The sequence below is a fragment of the Pipra filicauda genome, unplaced genomic scaffold (assembly GCF_003945595.2).
Source record: "Pipra filicauda isolate LSUMZ 115617 unplaced genomic scaffold, ASM394559v2 scaffold158_size1702193_pilon, whole genome shotgun sequence".
NCBI classification, from domain to species: Eukaryota; Metazoa; Chordata; class Aves; order Passeriformes; family Pipridae; genus Pipra; species Pipra filicauda.
Genome location: NW_024104084.1, coordinates 1,540,867 through 1,562,122, shown reverse-complemented (window position 1 = coordinate 1,562,122; position 21,256 = coordinate 1,540,867). Strand labels below are relative to the sequence as shown.

The window sequence follows — 21,256 nt, the reverse complement described above, 5'->3', positions numbered from 1 at the left end:
CATGTGCCTGCAACCCTGTGACCTGACTCAGTCAACTTTCCCCCTTTTATGTCTGTGGGGAAGGAAAGGGTTTTTTAATACTCTCGTTTTCTTCATCAGGGCATAATTACAGTGTCATAACACAGCAAATTACAACTTTGCCTTTCCTGTTAGGGAGAGGAGTTCGCCTAGATGCTCCCACCTTTTATTAGCCATTACTCATCCCCCCGGCTGGCAGGAGAAGTACGGTGAAGTCAGAATTCTGGCAGATGCCCATTTAAAGCTCATTAAAATTCCTGGGCCTCAGCATGATTGAAGTCACAGGCTCTCCACATTTCCTTTTGGATTAATGGAAAATGAAGCCCTAATGAATATTTGCTAAGCACAATTTTCCCCACTAATTTGCTAAAAGGACTGTCATGAAGGAACAGCTGATCCTTTGCATCTTGTGCATTTCCTAAAGGTCATGGGGATGGTAACAGGGTTTCTTCCAAATGTGGGGGATAGTGGTATGGTGGGATAATTAACTAATTAGGCACCCGGTCATCTGCTTAGCTAAATTACTTTTGAACCTCAGTGGCCCACAGTCAGGCTCCCCTATTTCATGCCAAGCTTTTCCAGTTTCCCCCCACCTCCTGTCTGCCTCTTCTTTAGTCTCTTTACTGAGCAACTATCCCTTCTCCAATCCTTGCTGCCATTTGCTTCCACACAATACAGAGTTATTGGCATGGTAAGCTAGATATGAAACAGTCTGAAAGTGTTAAACAAACACCAACCCCCTTAGATGCCTGTTACAATTGAGAAAATTCTGCCCAGGAGAAGACCATGGTCCAGAATAACAGGGAAAAAATTCATTCCTTCATCTGAACATGCCCCAGAGCACTTCTGCTGTGGGATTTGAGATCCACATTATAATAGAATGGGTAAAATCTTGGCTTTGCTGCAATTGGTGGCAAAATTCCCACTGACATCACCAGAGCCAGCAGTTTGCTCTGTAAAACTGGCCAATTCTTTCAAAAATACCAGCTGCATTTCCTGGGGTCTTGGACTCGTTGTGCATGAGTATGGATTCTGCCTGTGTGTGCTGAGAAACACCTACCAAGGCATAAGGCAGACCAGGAGGCACACAACTTCATCTAGACCATGTTTAGAGGCTGGGCTCAAGGAGAGAACAACCCTTAGGTCACCTTGAAATCAACTTTTCCTCACACGACTCAAAGACCAAGAGTAAGAGACCAGTGAGGGTGTGAAAAAGCAGGGACCATCCCCAAAGCCCAGCTCAGCTCTGAAATGTGGCTAGGAAACCTGTGCTGTGGCTTCCCATATTGACTCAGACATGCAAGGCTGAACTCACTTTGTTCCCAACTACAGAGGGTTTTTGGCTAATTTCCAGTACTGAAAATGCCACCTGCTTCTGAGAAAAAAAAACATTGGGATAGTTTGACTTGTTTTGTCCCCCTCACATATGAAAATTCTGCCATTGGAGTTTAATAAGCAATTTTTTGTTGAATCCATCTGTAAGTTACCTGTTGTAGTTAGAGTCCTTGGTAAAGAATTCAAAAAACATGATCTGTCTGCCTCAACCATTCTACCTTGTTGGATTTTTTTGCCTGCTGCAAGTTAATATAGGCACTCCATAGTAGACTATGGTTTTGTGTATGTGGCTGTCTCGTCGTATATACATGTATATTTTTAAGAAACCGAAGACAAGACATCAGGAAGAAATTCTTCACTATGAGGGTGGTGAGGCACTGTCACAGGCTGCTCAGAGAAGCTGTGGATGCCCCATCCCTGGAAGTGTTCAAGGCCAGGTTGGATGAGGCTTTGAGCAGCCTGGTCTAGTGGAAGGTGACTCTGCCTGTGGCAGGGTGTTGGACCTAGGGTTTTTAAGGTCCCTTCCAACCCAAATTATTCTATGATTCTGTGAGTTGTTCATCTCAGAATTCTATGAAAATCTAAGTTAGTTCTCAGTGCACAAATGCGATGAGTTTTGAGAGACTTGTTCAAATCACTGGAGCAAGAGGAAAATCCCAGTGGGCATGGAAAAACCCTACTGAAGACTCCAACTAACTTGCTGGAGAGAAAGTTCTGGTTTTGAACAGAGTTAATGGATTGTTGGAGATCAGCATACTTGGCAGTTCAGGGCTGAATACAGTAATAAAATTATTTACCACAGGCTTCACTTTTCTTTTTAAAAGGGCTCTGAGCCAACTTGAAATCTCACCCTCATGACACATTATGAGAAGAAAATGAAGTTTCATTTTTGCACTGATGTCTACCATGGCTCTTGGTTTTATGAATTTAAGTTATATATATTTCTGTACATTTATACACAAGAAGCACAGGTAGCCTTGATTTGGACAAAAAAGAAAGAAGAGTTTTAAGGAGCTCACAGTTTATGAATCATTTGTAGATTACAGGGGAACCACGCTGGATAATGGAAAAACCTGTTACTCAGGGCACAGAACCACATGGTTGATTTGGCTTGGTTGGACCTGAACTGCTAAGCCATTGCTCTGTCCATGCTCTTCACACTTCAGCTCATTGTTAGTTTTTTAGCACCGGGACAGCTACAGACCCAGCCTATCCCTTGGTGCCCACTGTCAACATGAGTTAACTCCACATACCTGTTCAGATATCAACTATGTATCATTGCATCCCTAACACCGTGAGGCAATGTCACAAGGAAAGGCTATGATTAGACTTGTTTTCCAACAGTAACTAAAACTGGGCTGTCCTGTAAGATTGTGTGAAGTTAGCCTGCAGCACTTTGGTCAGCTGCACACCTCACCTCTCCAGCAAACACTCAGAGGCTGGAATTTCATTGCCTCTTCTGCATTTGCTTCCTATTCAGTCCCCAGAGTGTTTGCGAACAGGGCACGTGAGAGTCACAAGCCTGTACCACTTTATTTTAATGTGTAAGTGTACTTCTGAGTTTCAGAAATTACATTAAGATGAGTAATACCATTCAAATGTAAAATTACCTCCAAGTTTTCTGTGGTTGACATGGCCTGAATCAAGATTTCATCTCAAGTTTTGATAGCTTTGGATCTATTCCACCCCATGCGCCCTGTCAGCTGCCGTCAGCCTCAGTGCTTGTGTGGAAGTAATGACTAATCTCTACAGGAAGGTTCCAGCAGCCAAACGTTTCTGGGCTTGTTATCCAACTGGGATCCAGGAGCGGAGAGTTTAGCATTGTTATTATCAATGTGATCATTGGTGTTACTGTTGTGGTAGGGCTGGTTCACTAACGAATCAATGTTTATGCACATCCTTGCAAACATAAAGTACTCTTCTCAGCACTGGGCATTACCGTCATTATTAGAGTTCCCTCTTGCTGTGTTTTCCTGTTAGAGGTTAAAGATTCTTAAAGGTCTTGACCCTCTGCTAAAATGGAGTGTTGCGTCTCACAGATTATCCTCTAGCAGCAGAGAATGCCACAGCATCCTAACACTGCAGGAAAATGAGGGACACTGGGAGTGCCAACCTGCATTGGACTGGTCGTACATCTCTCATCTCTGGCCCCCAACCACCTTCAGCCTCAATACCAGCTGCTTACAAGGAGTGAAGAGTTATGAGATAACTTGTCCACTGGGTGACACTCACTCCCAACCCACAGAGACACACCATGCCTTATGAACACAGGGATCTTCAGGCAGAGGGTCTTCAAAGAGTGCACCACAGCTTTCCCCTGCTCCTGACAGTTCCTGGCACTGTGCTGTGCTGAGCAATGATCTGCTCGCCATTTTGTCCTGTGCTTAATCTAGCCCCAGTAAGTAATAAAAAGCAAAGTCCTTCAGCATGGGGGAAACATCTCTGTAATGATATGATAGGTCTGTGCATCTGTTCTCACAGCAGGGACATGCACTGGAGCTAATCAGGAGCTGGAAGTTGTGTTCCCCAGGAAATTCTGACATAGGAAAAAAATTAATTCCAAATTAGATGGAAATGCCAACATTTCTAATTTTCTTACAAAATGAGTTTTCTCCCTGAAAGTAGTTCTAGGCCATCAGAATGTTTTAGCTTGATAGTGTAATCTTGATCCATTTCATTCTGACTCTTACACTATATTAAAACATTAAATGTAATTACATATATATAATAACACATATAATATAGAATATATCTGACTTAGTGATCTTATAGAGGATAAAATTTAAATTGTAACTATTTAAAATGAGGGTTGCTAAGCTGGAGCACCTGACTTTAAAGCCTCACTTAGGCAAGCAGTCCCTTTTTCTTGTCAAAAGGGAGCAGTGGACTCCTTGGAGGACAACTGGAGCTACCCAAGTGGGTTGCCTCTGAGGATTCCACTGCTCCCCACTGACTCTAAAGGGAAAATTACATGGCACAGTTGTCTCCCAAAGTGTTTACATGCAATAATGTTACATTTACCTCTCCTTACTTTTCGTGTCTTCAGTGAAGCCATCCAATACTGTGAACTAGATTACTCAGGCTCCTCTGATAGTCAATGTAAAGAAATAGGTACCCTTACTACATGATTTTTCTCATCCTGATATAGAAATTGTGCTCTACAGGATCTGATTTCTGTTTCCAGATTACCAGTGGAGGCTGAAAGGACTGGATAAGCTACTTTAAATAGCAGGTCCTTGATCTCCAAATAGCAGGTGTCTGAAATCATGTTACTGGCTTTTAATGAAGGAGTTTCCTACAAAGTTCTTTATTTCAATGCAATTGCATTTTTGTATGTATTCTCAGACACAGACCCCCACTGGACGTTATTGCCTATGTTGCTAGCAGGTCTTTCCATGGCCTGTGCACATCAGCGTTCTCTTCTCCCTGGGGACTGAGGACATATCATCAGCAATTCCCCAAGAGCATGTTTCTCCATATTATCCTTTGTGACAACGATGTTGTGCCATATACGGAAATGGAGAAACACTCAGTGGACCAGGGATCCAAAGCAATTAGGCGTTTAATGGATACTCTAGGTGTACAAGGAGGGGAATCCACGTGATGGGGATGGCTTGCTGGGGTCACAAAGGAAGACGTCACTTTTACTCACCTTCTCTCTGTTGCTGTGGGATCATGGGAGGTGGCTGTGGGAACGCTTGGCTAATCTGGCCATAAGCAGCAGGATAAGCAGCTACAGGGGAGAGAAAGGGAGAGAAGAAAGAAGGACAGATTTCAGTGCTGGGAAGCGAGGAACTTTCACTCCAAGCCACCATACCAAGCTAGAGGTGGGCTTTCACCCTGCCTTTTGGCTCTGTGAGGGGCCATCTCGTGCAGGCTGAGATGTGGCAGAAGAACCATGGCTGTGCTCCAGGAGGTGCCACATGGCCTTGAGCACCCACCCTCCCTTCAGCTTCGTCAGCAGTAACACCGAGGAGAGCCATGCGGTGTAAATGGGGGTCTCTGCTGAGATCTTTCCCAGAAGACATGCGCAACCATTCCAGATGGTGACACAAACACATCCATTCTCGAGCTCAGCATAGAGGGGCCCATGCTGACAGCCACGTGCAGAGAGCGAGCACACGTTTCCCCTGTGTAATCTCCCTTGTACCCTGATTAATTCCCGTGCTCGTAAAAACAATCCACATGCATGTTTCCTGCCTTCATATGCCCACACACTGTACGGACAGAGTTGCACATACACCCTTGGATATACATTTTCTTTCATGTCCATAGAGACCTCCTCTCTCTCACACAAACACAGTGGAAACAGTGAGCAGCAATTAAACAATTTTCCCCAACTCAGCTCTCCCACCAAGCAAACAAGGGGAGCCATTCACTACCACAGATGGTAGATGATGTGTCTTGCTGCTAAAAATACGGAGTATGGGTCGGCTGCGAGACCAGAGAGAAGGGGATAGGGGCCATGTGTGTGCAGAGGGGTTAATTAACAGCTCAAAGGGTTGAGCTGCTTCCCATCTATCAAACCTCACAAGCAATAAATGACAATAACTAAAACACCGGCAAATGAAGCCCTACATGGAGAATTAAATTAAGTTTCCAGATACAGCGCTGACATGAGATAATAGCCATTCCTCAGCGGGAGCCCATGATCGCTCCAGTTACCACAGGAAATAATGACTTTGGGGTGGCAGCTTCCTCGCAACGTTGGCCATGGACACCTCGTGAGGGGAGGCTGAACACGGCGGGGTCGTGGTCTGCACCAGGTCACTTTGGTTGGTGTCAGTCCATCAACTGCAAAGGAGCTGCTCAGCATACAGGGCAACACGAGTGGAGGCTGATCCACTGGGAGCTGTGGAGAAATCTGCTGGGAAGCTGGGAGGATGTCTGTGTATCTCCTAAGTAAGTCTCAGACTAACTAACTGGGGAATGGCCAGTACACATACCCTAAAAAAATGGGTATGTGCAGGCATTACATACCGTGCCAGGCACAGCAGCAGTGGCTTTGCAGGGCCTGGCTGCCTATTTTCTCTCTTTGCTACAGCATTCAGGAGACCTGTTGTAGCAAGTGGCCTCCAAAGCAGTGGCCTGATTTTGGACTTATGAATTGTGCTAAGGCAAACCAGACACAGTCCTGCTGATCAAGTTTCACTGAGGTACAGGCCAGTGGGACCAATTCCCTGGGAAAAAGGAGGAGGTTGCTTCCTCTGTGGGAGAAGACCCTGGGCTTGGTGTTTGTGCAAACCTAATCTGGGAGCCTGTGACCCCCAGCTTGCCCCTGTATTAGTAAACACCTCCCTTCTCTCAGCCCCCTGAGGTGTGTTCAGAGATTAATGGCTTTACAGAAGAGAAAGGTTTATTGGGAGAAAGTGTTAATACTAACGACCTGCGTACTGCTGCACTCCAGCGTAGGCTTGCTGCAAGGGGTCTGCTGCAGTGGGGCTCTGTGCTGTGGAGACATAAGAGACAGAAGGAATTAAGGGGTTAAAATATGATAGGCACTCTCCCTTTCTCTTTCATCATCAACGTGTTGTGAGACAGACCCAGGGGCTGAGGGTTGCGGAAGAGGAGCAGCTTGCCTTGCCCTATGGACAGGACTGCACAGAGCCCCCCAGCATGGACAAGAGGGTTCTGTCCCCCAGCCATCACCCTGTGAGACCTTGGAGCAGAGGGCAAATAAACCTCTATCCTCCTTTCCCAAACTTAAATTATGGATCTGCACTGAGCATGCAGATTTTTGGCATTGCAGTAATCAACCCCAAAGAGCCCTCATCTTAAGCCAGGACCGACACTGTGCTAGGTGCTGTGCAAACTCAGATCTCAGTGACAGCTACAGTCACATGAAACTTTCAATCAGAGCAGAAAACAACAGGGGCATAGCAGGAGGAAGGAGAAGAGAACAAAGCAGTGGCTCCTGTCATCCCCACATCCCTTCGAAGGACTGTGTTGCTGCCAGGCAGCCCCCTGTGAGAGAGAAGAAGCTGGTTGGGGGGGCGGGGGGGGGGGCAGGGGACACCACTTGTCTGCTCCAGGGAGGATGCTGTGAATCTCTCCATAAGGCATGCAGTCTCTTGCTGGCTTCAAAGTGCATTTTCTCTCTTTACAAGTGAGCATTCCTCCCCACTAAAACTGTTTATTTTTGTGAAACTTTGAAGTCTTGCTCAAATACAACCAAAGCTAGTTAAGATTTTTTTTTTTCTTTTTCTCCTTTGGTTGATAGGGAGGAAAAAAGAGAGAAACGTGTTGGATAAGCTCTTTCTTTATCTGCAGCAATAAAAAATTTAAAGCAAAGCTTGGCTGAACCTCCAGTCCAAATGTCACCTTGGCCCTAATATTTCACTTCTTGTTATGAGTTTAATTTGTATTTATTGGTGCTGCACAGTTCTACATTTACACAGTCCCTTCGGCTTATTCCTTGTAGGATGATCCCTTAGGGAGCTGCCACTTTCCCACATCCATCCCACCTTTTTCCTTCTTACCCGCACAGAGGTGTGGCTGGAGGCAAGGCTTGGAGGATGCAAAGGTGGGGGCCTCTTGGAAGGAAATCTGGTGCCATACACCTATCCAAGGAGAGACACTGACTGTATGGCAAAGTGTGGGGGAGGTTGTCAAACGTGAGTATTACAGACCCAAGGAACATGGATTAAGTGTTTTCTTACAGATAGATATACCAGCTTGAAACTTAACTTTAAAGATAACCATTGGTCATGTTAGAAGCTTGCAAGGTGTTGCACTTTTCTCCCAAAATACAAGGAGGAATGATGAGAAGACCAAACTTTGAGGCAGCAAACCCAATTAGCTGGCTAAAGCTTGGAGGCTTCTGTTCATTACAGACATTACTGGACACGTGGGCTTTGAGAATGAGGTAGTCACAGGAAGAAATAAGTGGGATTGCAGCCTTAGGTTGAAATAATTACCTAGATGACTTTTGGCAAGTCCCTCAATACGTGTGTATGTGAAATGGGAAAGCACTGCCCCACTGTAGGGATTTTCACTTCTTACAAAGGGGTGTGAGGAGGATATATTAAAACCTGTGGGAGATCAGTGGAGGGCATAGTAGAGACATAAAGCTACATTTCTAAGGAGTAGTTGTTCCAGGAAACTGGAGGAAGTGGTTGGAAAATATAAAAATTGTTTCCACTTACTCCTGCACTCTTGAAGAAGAAACCAAATAAAGTCTATTCTTTTTAACCTCTGCTCAAAATAGTTTTCCTCAAAAAACAGAATGCTGATCATATTGCTCCAGAAGAAAGCTCAACAGCTATGAAAGGTTGAGTCATACACCAGTTCCCACACCCCTTTGGGAGAATGTATCATAATAACTTGGACCCTCCAAAATAACCAAGTCCTGTCAGGTAGAAGATATCTCCTGAGAAAGGTGAGGGAACCTGTGGTGAAATAAGCAAATCTTTCTGAGACAGCTATGGTTTTGCAGATTGCAGTAAAGGAAATGATCTCCCATCTCTGCTCCAAAGGCAACTGCCCTTCCTTCTTTGCACTCATCTGTTTGTAGAGCTAGAAGAAGAAATTGTCTTTGCTGCCCAGGAAATACAGTTACAGCATTTCATTCCTTTCCAAATGAGTCTGGTTTGGGCACGTTTGTTCTCTCTCTGACCTCCTGACAATTAGCGATGGCTGTTGCTTCACTGACTCAGGAGAAGTCACTAAGCAGGACCTGTCTGACTGTGGTCCTTTCCTTGATTTCTTGCCTCATCTGGGAACATATGGGAACTGCCCAATCTCCCAGCTACAGCTGAGACTGTGCTGAACTGGACCACGTGGCTCACTGGAGAGCTGCTCTCCTTCCTTACCCCACCTGTGGATATCTCACCTGCCTTTGGAACCTCACTTTGACCATCAGAACTACGACACTCTGCTTAGGATATATACACTGAAAACCATGGTTCATCTTTAAGATTAAATATTAGAACTGGACAAATACTTTATTTAAAATGTTTGGGACAACAGGACATTAAATGCAGCCTTTCCCCCTTCCACATTAAAGCTTTTAGAGTTAACTATTTTCCTGAATATTAATGACTTGTCATCAAAGGTAGCATCTAAATGGGTGTTTCTTTCTCGCGAGGGTGCCTCATGCCCCAGATCATGCATGGAATTTCGTCTTGGCTCACAGCACATGCAAGCCAGTAGGAAGACTCTGCCCTGGTTTCAGTCAGTTTTGCTCCAAGTTGGAAATCACTTCCTCATAGGAAAAGAAGATGCAAAGTGGCTGTTCTAACACACAGGGCTCTTACACTGACCCAGACTGTCCTGGATGCTCTTGAAAAGGAGAGAATTTAAAGCACCTCTGGGGAGGCAGCAACTTGTGGCTTGGGGCTCTGTGTTTTACGTGTAGTCTCATACCCTACCTTTGGCCACTTGGGAGAAGTAGTTGTGGTAAGTCACAGCCAGCAGGAATTTAACTTGGCAGTTCTTAAAAACAAAAGTGATTATCTCTGCTCACTGCAGAAGTCTCCTTCCTTAGCCTGATGATTGTGTTTACTGAGCAAATGAAGATGTGTCTCCAGTACAGTGGATGTGTCCATGCTGGCCAATATGGCCTATGAAGATGCAGGGACACAGACTCCAGTGTTGGCTGGACACCCTGGTAGGAAGCCAAGGCATCTTGGGCAGCCATGAGCATATCTTCATGCTGCTGCTCACTCTGCCAGAGGAATTAAACCTAGGAAAGGGCATAACTGCCTGCACTCCCAGCTGTAGCATATATGAAGCCAACAGTTGATATTGATCCAGAAATCTCAAGACACAGATTAGACGTTTGAGGATGTTGTGTCCCTACTGTGTTCAGTAAAGTGACAGCCTTCTTACATACTAATGATCCATGAGAAGTTCAGCAGGGGCTCAGATGTAGGAGATGTATGAGAGTCAACCCATTGCAGAGGTTTTGTATGGCTGTAGCACACCATGTGCTAAAATTCAAAGTGATGGGGAGATATGAGTCATTTCTGTGTCCCAACACAAGGAGAACCATGAGTTAAAAGTTGCTTTATTCCTTCATAAGATACACGTCATAGGTTGTGTGCCCCTGTGGCCTTCACATAGATCATTAGGTAGGAGAGTTACCCTGTCTCAGCCACCCTTTCTCCCCATCCAGCTTGCCAGTCTTCTTTATTACTGCAAATAATAGTTGAACACAAGCATGTGGGACTGGGAACAGACCTCAGCTCCTCAGCTCTGTGTGCTGCCTGTGCTAGGCTGTGACCCCACAGTGGCCCGTAAGGTAAATAACTCAGTAAGAGCTGGTAAGAGCTATAGGGATGTAGGAGGCAGTAGATGAGGGACATGGATTACATAAAGCACCTTGAAGGGGCTTTTGGGCCAGAACTAGCATGTCTCTAAGTTGTGACATCATCCAAAAACCTCGGATGTGCTGGTGACTCTCTGTGTAAATACGTCTACGGATAACATCTGAAGCAGCTTTCCTTCTGGCCAGACTCATGGAGATGTCCAACATACGGACGTTTCTGAGATTATGGGTGATGTAATGTACATGCTGAGGATCACCCGGTGAAAGGAAAAATGCAGAGAGGTTCCTGAGAGGCCAGAGGACAACTATCAATCACGTCAGCTCTGCTGAAGTCCCTGTGGCCTTGCTGCTTTGCAGGAGCTGAAGATCTGGCCTTGCTAGGGCAAACTAAAGGTATACTGTGAAAACAGATGCTAATAGTAACTTCATTTGTCAGCTCAGGGCAAGAGCCTTATCCCTGGACATCTCCTCTATATTAATTTGATCATTTCCATATCTCCACGGGAAAAATCCTGCTCAGATACAATTGTCTCTTTGCAAGATGATCCCGGCCAAGATGCCACAAGGTGACCATGGCAGATAACCTTCCATAAACCTGGAGACATAAAACAAGCCAATGACCTACTATATGGTCATAAATATAAATTTAACGAAGGCAGTACTTATTCATTAGGCAGAAGTCAAGAAATGACTCCCAAGTCCTTCAAAGAAAGTAGATCTGTTAATGTCACTTTCCAAATCCTCTGCCTGATGCCAAAAAGTGAGGATGATTTCCCAAGTCAGCATGAAATACCAGTGCTTTAAAATTAAGACCAGGAAGGTTTCTTACTACTGATATATCTCTAGATTGAAATCCAACTTTTTAAAGGGGCATTTAGTTATTGTTGGGCCTGACATTTAGCTTTTGTCAGAGAGTGAATGAATGGAGGTGGCAGAATGAAGCACGTTGTTAAAAATAAATAAAATTGGTTTAAGTGATGTTCTATAAAGAATCTCTCCTTAGATGTCAGTAGCCCTGCTACAGTGTCTGGCCAAGACAAGCTGTTATATGGGTGCTTCAAGTGAAAATGGCTGCAGGGGACAGAGGGTTGGAGTCTGCTGTGACAGTCGGGAGTGTAAATCAGGAAGATCTGCACCTAAACCAGTGGGCTGGTGAGAAAAAAGGATGATGGTCTGAGGCATCAAAAGGGGGTCCTCCATACCCCTCAGTGGACTATGGGACAGCCTCCCTGTCCCAGCTCAGGGTATGAGAAAGCCAAAGTGATCTGCTCTCTGAAACCAGAAGGGGTCAGTCCTTCTGAGAGACAAAAGCAGGGTCTGGCTCATTTTAGGCCCCTAAGGCACCTTGGGACTTCATTTTGGTGGAAGGAGTCAGCTTACAACTGTATGATACTCTCTCCACTCCCTGCTTCTGACAGTTTGTGCATTTTTTGACAGACATGCTCAATTCCATCTATTTCACTCTGTTCTGAAGAGATGCTTCCTATAGGGGTCTGAAACAGCAAGTTATCAACTGGATCCACAGCTTTGTGGTCTGCCCCATCTATTCTTTCCTCCTACTGTCTCAAAGGTATTTTACACCTCTCCCAGGAGCTGCAGCTTGGCCACTATCACCTTTGGGAAGGTGGATAGGGGAGGAGGGTGATCAAAGAGAGGCAGTGTTGTTTAGTTAGTGTGGGGGTTAATAACATAATGAGAGGGAAAAAAAATCTATGTGAAGGCCAGGATTAAAATAAATAAATAACTGAGTGGGAGGGCTCTATTCACCTTCTCCTTAAATCCAATTTAAATCACTCTCTACAGCCCTAATCTATATCCATAATTATATCATTTCGTACAACAAGCCTGCGAGAGGTCTTAAGAAATTTATGTAGATTAAAATTCATGGGTGCCATAGTACAGATTCCATATTATTAAGATTGATTAGGACAGCTGATGCTGTGATTAAAGAAGCCAGCGTTTACTGTTGTAATTAATTAGGTATTCAGACACAACAATAACTGCAATAACGGAAAGAATGTGCTGATCTGGCAGAAAACAGAGGCTGATCCCGTGTTTTATAGTCTCGTTTTGCCATTTAGGGGTGGACACCACTCAGTTAAAGTCATGTTGTCCCACTGTCTCTTCCCCTACGCATCAAAAGAGCAAAGAAATTGAGGGCTTTTGTGCCCTCTGCTTCATCCTGTTAATAGGAAAAGCCATTTTGGTAGCATCCCCAGGTATTGTAGATGCTTGTTTAGGACAACATATAGTCCTACTATAAAATTCATATAGTTCAATTTTGGAAACCAGGGGTATTTTTATTATTTTCTTGATAGTCCCACCTCCAAGCCCCATCCCTAATTGGGTCCCTTCTGAGATGGAGGCCAAACAAAAACATGACAGGAGACATGTCTGGCAATGAAGAGCTTTCAGTGAGCAAAGTAAGAAAGACACAGAAGACCCAGAAATGCAGACAGGTGGACGTGGCTAGTCAAGGTGATGAACTAAATCAATAGCAAAGCCAGGGCCAGACATCCCTCTCTTTGTCTAAGGCCATAATCTCAGAAGTCAGGGTCAGGTTTTAAAAGCTATTAAGGCACTCTAAATCCATATTTTTGGGGAGCTTTGTTTAAGTCATCTTTAAAAAAAAGCTCAAGGTTTTAACTCACATAGATGCTACTGAAAACACAGCACAGAACCTGATTTGTGTTTAAACTTTTTCCAGATCAGAGGAGAAAACACTTTGGCTCTGGAAAGGCTTACACAACAGCCTTAAACAACCTCATTCATTACAGTTGCAGCACGGTCATTGGAAGTACATGGCATCATTAAAGTAGCTTAGACTACAATTGAAGATGGCAACTTGTTATTATATTTTTAATGAGTGCATTCCTTCACTTATTTATTTTACCAGTAAAGTGTGGTTTATGGCACAAGGCAGATTGTTACAAATGGGTCAAATAAATGCTTTCTAGTCATAATGATGTCTCAGGTGCTCTCTGTTGCAGTTTTGGAACTGCTGATACAAAATATGAACAGGAAAGCTCTCATCTGGAGATTTAGGGTGGACAAACAGAACACAGCCAGAGATTTCCTGTAGTGAAGAAGTTAGCCCCAGGGTAGCCGAGCCAGGCACAATTCTAGGGCATAGTGTGTGCCTGGACCAAATGTTGTGGGGTTTGATTTTCATCCTGGACCTTCTAAAGGTGCAGGTGGGTAACTCTTTTTCTGTTCTCCTGATTCATCTTGTATCTAAACTCTTGTATCTAAACTATCTGAAAAGATGTTGGCTGACATCTTTTGGGTCTGAAATGTCAGGGTAGATATCGGGGTGTGGGAAGCCATTTCTTTTCTTTCTCTGCACAAGCAAAGTCCTAATCTTGCCCAGTGCCACTGGATGGATGATCAGGACTGACACTGGACTCACTTGTCTGGAGCAGCAGCTTGCCCACCAGCAGTGCTACTAGTCATTGACAAGCTAATAGATAAGGCTGTCATATTATCATGCTGGGCACTCCTCCCCTACAGAATTAGTTTGGATGAAAATAATAATTACACTTGGAATTTGAATCCTGTCTCTGCTGGCAATGGCTGAAGTAAGTGACTGCCTGATATCTCTTCATTGACCCAGCTAAAATGAATTGATGGTCTTGGTTCAGTTACTAAGACATGAGTTCCTGCAGAACTCAGTGGGGGACACCCTTACTGCCAGTCTCAGCAGTGGCTTGGAAACATGTGGGCATAAAGGCTTGTCCTGTACTGAGAGCTAGTGCTCACAAGAGAGGGCTGGACCCCAAACAGGGTATGAAGTGGAGACTGCTGTCTTGCTAGCCCAGATGTACCCACTGTGCAGCCAAAGGAGGGGGTTGGTGGAGAAACTTCCGCTATGTCTGCAGAGAGGAGACATAGAGCTAGTCCTGTCAGTGGTGGGCAGTCAGAAAGAGAACCACAGTGTGCCTGAAAATAGTAAATGAGATGATAAGTTTTTAATGTATTATGAGGAACTGAGGGAACTTAGCTTTTGTTTTCCTCAGCAACCGAAACCCAGAACAAATGCACTGAATCAGAATCATAGAACATCCTGAGCTGAAAGGATAAGGATCATCAAAATCCAGCTCCTGGCCCTACACAGGAGAACCCCAAGAATCACACTATGGGCCTTAGAGCACTGTCCAAATGCTTCTTGATGTATGTCAGGCTTGGTGCTGTGATCACTTTCCTGGAAAGCCTGTTGCAGTGCCCAGCCACCCTCTGGGTAAAGAACTTTTTCATGATATCCAACCTAAACCTCCCCTGACACAGCTTCATGCTGTTCCCTCGGGTCCTGCCGCTGGTGACCAGAGAGAAGAGATCAGTGCCTGGCCCTCTACATCCCCTCACAAGGAAGATAAAGAACTCAGCATCTGTGAAAGCATTCCCCATCTAAGGCTTCACAAAGCTGACACACCACTGATCCATTCCTGGCTCTGGTTAAGCTGTAGATCCCTCAGCTCAGAAGGAATAAGGTTGTAGGATGTTATGTGGTGTATTTCCACATTTTTCTGGGCACATCACTGGAATATCATGGAGCAGTCTTCACTTTTCTGGGAGCTCTGCTTTGTTCCCTCTTCCAGTTTCCTCATTTCACTGATTCTTTGACAGCCAATCCCTTCTCTCTCTTGTTTGCTGCCCTTTGGTCTCATGATTTTCTCGTCTCTCCCCCCATTTCTCTTTCCAAAGAGGCTTTATCTTTGAAGAGAGCATTTTGGGCATTCCCTCACAATGCAATTCAGTAGGGCAGGACCTGTTACCAGAAAGCAGAATTCTGATGAGGTGAGACACTGCAGAAACCATTGCAGATGGTCTCTACTGTTATTGTACATCACACATGGTTACAAGAGAGGCTCTGGGCTCTGGGTGGCTAAGAAGCTTTGGCAGAAGAGCACAATCCCTGCTACTATGACTAATGTGGAAATGGCAAAAGCTCTTGTGCTGCTGCAAAGTGACTCACAGTATCATGGCACAACAGATTATGCTCTTTGTCCCCACTATATATTGTGACACATTGCCACGTTCAATAGCTCTGCAAGCTGAAAGATTAAAGGGCAGGAATTAATATACAAAAAGGTCAAATCTCCAAAGGAGCTCAGGCTAGTGAAAAGGGAAATACTTGCTGCCTTGTTATTCACTCCATGCCAAAAAGTGCACTGAGGCATTATGTACTGGCTGATCTTGGAGAAGGTGAGACCTTGGCTTACAAAGAGGAATGGTTTTCTAGTGCTACTGCATGAATCCATAGAATGGTTTTCTAGTGCTACTGCATGAATCCATAGACTGATCAGATGCACAGAAAAAGCTAATTCCTGCAGGGACAAGGGCTGTGATGAAAGACCTGGTGAGTAGGGATATTCTACCTACTCTGGCCTTTGCCACAAAGCCATGGATGGTTTGATAGTCTAACTCAAATGATACCATGCATGTCCCTTCTGCAGTCAGAGGGAATCTTAAAAAAAGAGCATAGGGGAAGACAGAGAAAAAAAATTGAAATTAAAGAGTAAATACAGCTGCATCATGTGGACATGTTTTTACAAATATTGTGGAATTCTGGAGTCCTTTAGATGCAGCATCAAAAATATTACAGCTAGTCACAAAGGTGAACATGTAGACAAACTGCACATTTAATTGAATTTATTTGGGTCGGAATGGTATGGATGTCATGCCTCTATAGATGTTCATTGTCCTGTTTTGCTATTTTCAGACAACAAAGAACATTCTACTACAGGATATAATGGTGTGAACCCACATTTGAGGATTTTTTTGTGGAGCGTGAGAGCAACATTCAGGCTTTAAACAATATATGGCGAGTCATAACCATAGCAAGACTATGATTATGTACATAATACTGCAGCAGTCTTAGCCACTTTCAGAATGAGAGACATACCATAAAGGAAAGTTGTTTGGAAGATGCTGACTTTGGACGGGGACTGTCATGTTCTTTTCTTCTCTATAGTGTTGCTTGGTTGTAATATTTTATTTTTACCCTTGCATTTAGAAACAGAGACATGCAGAACTACAGGGCAGTGCCAGTAACAGATGCAACAGAGGAAAGTGTAAAAAATCCCATAATGAACAATGATGGAATAAGCTGCCCAGTGATGAAAATTTCTTTCTAACCCCAAGCAATTAGTGGCTGGCTTATATTATAAAGCATGAAGTTTTGTGTCCTATCTACATTTTATCCAGTCTAATATGGCTGTGGATGTTCTCATTACCAATATAAATGACTAATCCTTTTATTTTTTATGCTACTAAGCTCCAGGACTCAATAAAGCCTGTGGCAAGGAGTAGAGTTTTGGAGAGTGCATAAACGCTCATGAGAAGGAAGAGAATTAGATGGAGCAAACACATGATGTAAGCTACATGGGCTTGCTTTCAGTGTTTCAGGGACAGACAAAAGTAAAATGAGAGGTGAGTGTTTGACCTGCCACTGTTCCCTTTACACCTCTGCTATAACTTAAGATGTCACTAAGTTATGGGGAAGCTGAGCACCGAGAAAGACAAATATATTGCTGAAGACATGCTGAGATAAATTCAAACTTTACACAGAGCAGCCTATTTAGATGTCAGCTTTACTGGCAGGAAGGAGTCTCTCTGCCTGCAGTGAAGAGGAGCAAGGATGGCTGTTACCTTTTAGTGTGTTGGGCTTTTGGTGTTTGTGCAGGGACTTACTGTGAATTGCTGGCTGAGCAAGTCTCTCTGAAACTCAGAGAGAATCAGATTAAGGCCATTGACTTTTATATAATCATGGATGAAATACCTAACTGAAAGGCTTCTTTAATTATGGGGATAGTTGGGGGTAGTAACAAAAGCTCAAGTCATTAAGATTCATCTAGAAAGAACATCTTTTCTCTGATATCCACAGTAATGGATCATGGAAGATTAGCTAAAAGGAGCTAGATAAACCAGGAAAAAAGACAGACACATAAATGGATGAATAAACAGAGAGATGATAGACTGGCAAACAGGTAGAAACTGAAATAAATGGACGGTAGAACAGATGGTTGTTTATGTAACCTTAAAGACAGCTTTCTTGATGCTGTGGTTGAGCTCACTGAGCATTCTAAAGGCTCTTTGCAATCTTCTGGTGCCTTCACAAGACTCCAAAATCTCCCCTGCCCTTAAGCTGCTACAAAAACATATATACATGCCTACAACTTTCAGCAGAGTAAGTCCCTTGATTTCAATTCTGCTTAGAGATGAACTCACAGCTACATATTTGCAAAGTGTTTGTTGGGAGGAGGATATTTATTTGTCAATACGTAGGTAAGGCTTTTGTGTTTCTATGTTATGTGGTATTTTTCCTTTTGGCACATAAAATCCCCTGTGATGATGACTCTTCTGAGTTTTCAGGACTGACAGAGATCTAAATAATTATTTTTTTTTCTCAGGGTTTTTTTGGGCTTTTTGGTTGGAGCATCTGACTCAGTATTTGATTTTCTAACAGTCTAGATCAATCTATGAGCACCCCAGGGTAATATACTCCTTTGCCAGCTGGTGATTAGGATCAATTAGTAACATTTACTTAAATTTTTATTGCTATGATTAGTATGTATACAGCAATGGTAAAAAATGTCTTCCTAGTAGAAGGAAGAAGGGAGAGGGCTATTGCAAATCTTCAGAATATCGAAAAAATGCAGGTGCACATGAAGAAATGGTAAACTCCTGAGTTCTTGGTGATTGCAGCCTTAGACTGTCCATATCTTTGTAAACAGAGGCAGATACATGTCCTTTAACCTCCCTCCTTCATCCATGACTGCCAGTGCTTGCAAAATCACTCCTTCAGTGCTGGCATCTTTGAGCTAGGCACAGTCTGAATCCCAGCAGTAGTTCTCTGGCAGTGTGACACAAAAAGGTGAACCTGAGACCATTCAGTGGCTATACTTAATGGAGCTTCAGTCTCCAGGCCTGGTAAGGCAACAGGATTTGGATGCAGTGAGCAATTCAGAGACCAATACCTGCTCTCTGCACACATGGAGCAGTTTGGGTCAGCAGACATGTGGACCCTTTGGACTCATCCTCCCAGAGCCATCTGGCTGCAGAGGAATTCCAGGAAGAGTTACCAATGGTGGGTGCTAGCAGATGCAAACAGGCTTAGCACAGCTCTTTCGAGGCCACTCAGGAGCAAGACCCTTGGGTGTAACACCAGGAGATCTACCAGCATGAACTGGTCAGGACTAAGCGCAATTTTCAGCTGAAGCAAAACATGCTGGTTGTCCTGACTATATTCACCAGACACGCTATCCAGCAACTGAGCACTCAAATATTCAGAACCGAGTTTTTTCACCTCCAACATGCCCTTGATGTTTATCATCCAGATTGAACTTTTTAACTACTGTAGCTGCGTAAGACCTCGAACAGCGATGTGGGGGTGAGTCCTGATGGTGTGAGGCATAATCCCTCTGAGGTCTCTCTTGTTGGACAAAGCCTGTGGATGTGGACAGCCTTCCCTAACACTGAGGGAGCAGGTTGTGGGCACAGCATGGGTCTGGCTTACCTGGATAAGGGTGAATGCCATTAGCAAACACGGCTTCTGCAGCTGGCTGCCCATTAGCCTGCGGCGGGAGGCCAGTGAAACCATTCACCCCAATTGGAGATGGGATGCTAGGCACAGCTGGTGCAGTTATGCCAGGAGGCGTGCTTCCACCTGCAAACAGGGAGGACACAATGTCAGAGCTGGAGTACTGGAAACAACAACAACTACACGGAGAAAACTGCTGACACAACAGCTGTGACCACCAGACAGAAACCTCCCGATAATCCAAGAAATGAAAAATCTTCCAAGCTGTTGAGCAAGTGAAGGGACTGCTTGCCATTGCTCCTCTGTTCAGGAAGCATTTAAGAAAGGCTTGCAAATCTTTCAAAATTTCTCAGCTCTACCTTTCTACAGCAGTTCCTCTCAATTTCCCTTTGGAGCTCTGTGTGTGTACTGACTTCCAGGACTACTCTCTCTGCAGACTCCCAGGATACACCTTTCACATACAAACTCATTCTGAACTTTCTCAGCACTAGGGATCCTTACAAGGCTTGGCAAGTTGATTCACAACCTAAAGGTAGCCAGCGATACTTTTTTTAAATGTCACTCTTTGGCTCAAACTTGACTTTATAGAGTTTTGACAGACTTCTCCCAGTGAATAGGGGCAAATTTTGGGCTAGGTTTGTTCTATCATGGAATCATACTCCTTTCTTTCTTTTCTGATGCATCCTATCGGGGACTCTAATGCTGCTGTTTCAGAAGAACAAATTAGTCTTTATGTTTTGGGTGAGATCTTGTCACCCACTGGTAGAGAATTCTTGAATTTCTGGGGATAGAATTAAATCCCTCTGCTACCTCATTGTCTGCTCCTGTATCTATGTTTAAAATGACTGGACAGTCTGTTCTTCTTCTGACATAGGATAGTTTTAGGGACCAAAAATGAGTTTTCAAACATGCTGAAATAGTATTTTTCTCTTGGTGGCTGTGTGTGGGTAGTTTAACTATATAATCTTTAGCAATATCTTTCTGTGTCAGGGTATACTACTGGTAGAAAACCCCATTTTTGCAGTAACCTCTTTTTTAAACCAATTGCAGATATTTTCTTCACCACAAGAGCATTCCATGATGGGTAAGTCCGGTAACACAATTTAATGACAGCTTAAATCTGTGTTGGTGCTTTAAGAAAGCCAATACAAATGGATGAGGTGGTTTAATATGTTCAGATTTGAGTAGCCCAAAAAATAGGCAGTATTTCAACTCATTTCTTATACCCTGAGCAGACAAGCTGCTGCTTCCCCTTTGCTTATTTAAATGGTGTTGGCCTTTAAAAATGCCCTCTGTGGAGGTACAGGGAGCCAGCAGTGGCAACTGAAGTCCAAAGGCAATGCTCTTAGCATATGCCATCAGCTTGCAAATCACAAAGGCTACTTAAAATTTCAGTTGCTTTTCTGGATCTCTCCTTTATTTGCATAGAAAATGTAAGTAATTTTTTTCTAAAATTGCAACAAGGGATTTGTGCTAGCTATTTTGTGCATGTCTAAGGAAATTTAGGCACATTCATTGGAATTTTTTAATTTTCTTCTTATAAAGAACCCCCCTGGAGAGGTCAGATCTGTAGCTGGAGTAAAACTGGCATAATGCCACTGCAGAGAACAAATGGTGGTGGTGGATGCCAGTTGTGGATTTCATCCCTCGTTTGAGATCTCTTGCTGCAGCTACACCAGGTGCAGATTTACAACACAGAGGGAGGGAGGGAGGGACGCAGGGAGGGAGAAGAGAAGGAAGGAAGGAAAGCCTAAATGAAATTTCATTTCTAAAGTCTCTTTGCAGTTAACAGAGTAGTAGATCCTCTGCCAGACCCACTTTTCACCCAGATTGTAGCAGAGATGGGAGAAATGTAAAACCTGAACCAGACTTTCAGAGATGTTAAATTAATTGCCTCACTACTATGGGTGGTGTGTGAGATAAACCTGAGTCTTGATGGGGAACTGTTAAAATGGCAGCAAACAGCATTAACTTTTTTCTGGTCTGAATTACCCACTGGGACTGCCTATCACCACCCACACTGACTGCAGGCCAGCCAGGTGACTATATTAAATGAGAGGTCTGACTTTTGCATGGTCACAGCCGGATAAGATGGA

General features: G+C 43.9%; 1 protein-coding gene across 15 annotated transcripts in view; it reads right to left on the bottom strand.

Moving 5' to 3' along the window:
• LOC114003380 (CUGBP Elav-like family member 4) overlaps positions 1-21,256 on the bottom strand; it is a 699,867-nt gene that overhangs the window by 46,500 nt on the left and 632,111 nt on the right. For 6 of the 15 annotated variants that reach the window (XR_003546206.2, XM_027750316.2, XM_027750317.2 and 3 more), the window contains exons 8-11: positions 19,137-19,286; positions 7,833-7,913; positions 6,737-6,802; positions 5,006-5,086 (exon numbers count right to left, since the gene is read on the bottom strand). Coding sequence is in view for 14 of the 15 variants with exons in the window: in XM_027750316.2 (XP_027606117.1) it covers positions 5,006-5,086; positions 6,737-6,802; positions 7,833-7,913; positions 19,137-19,286 (378 nt within the window). In the remaining variant the exon portion in view is untranslated. The remainder of the gene's footprint in view (positions 1-5,005; positions 5,087-6,736; positions 6,803-7,832; positions 7,914-19,136; positions 19,287-21,256) is intronic. The other 9 variants (XM_027750326.2, XM_027750330.2, XM_027750327.2 and 6 more) reach the window with 3 other exon arrangements.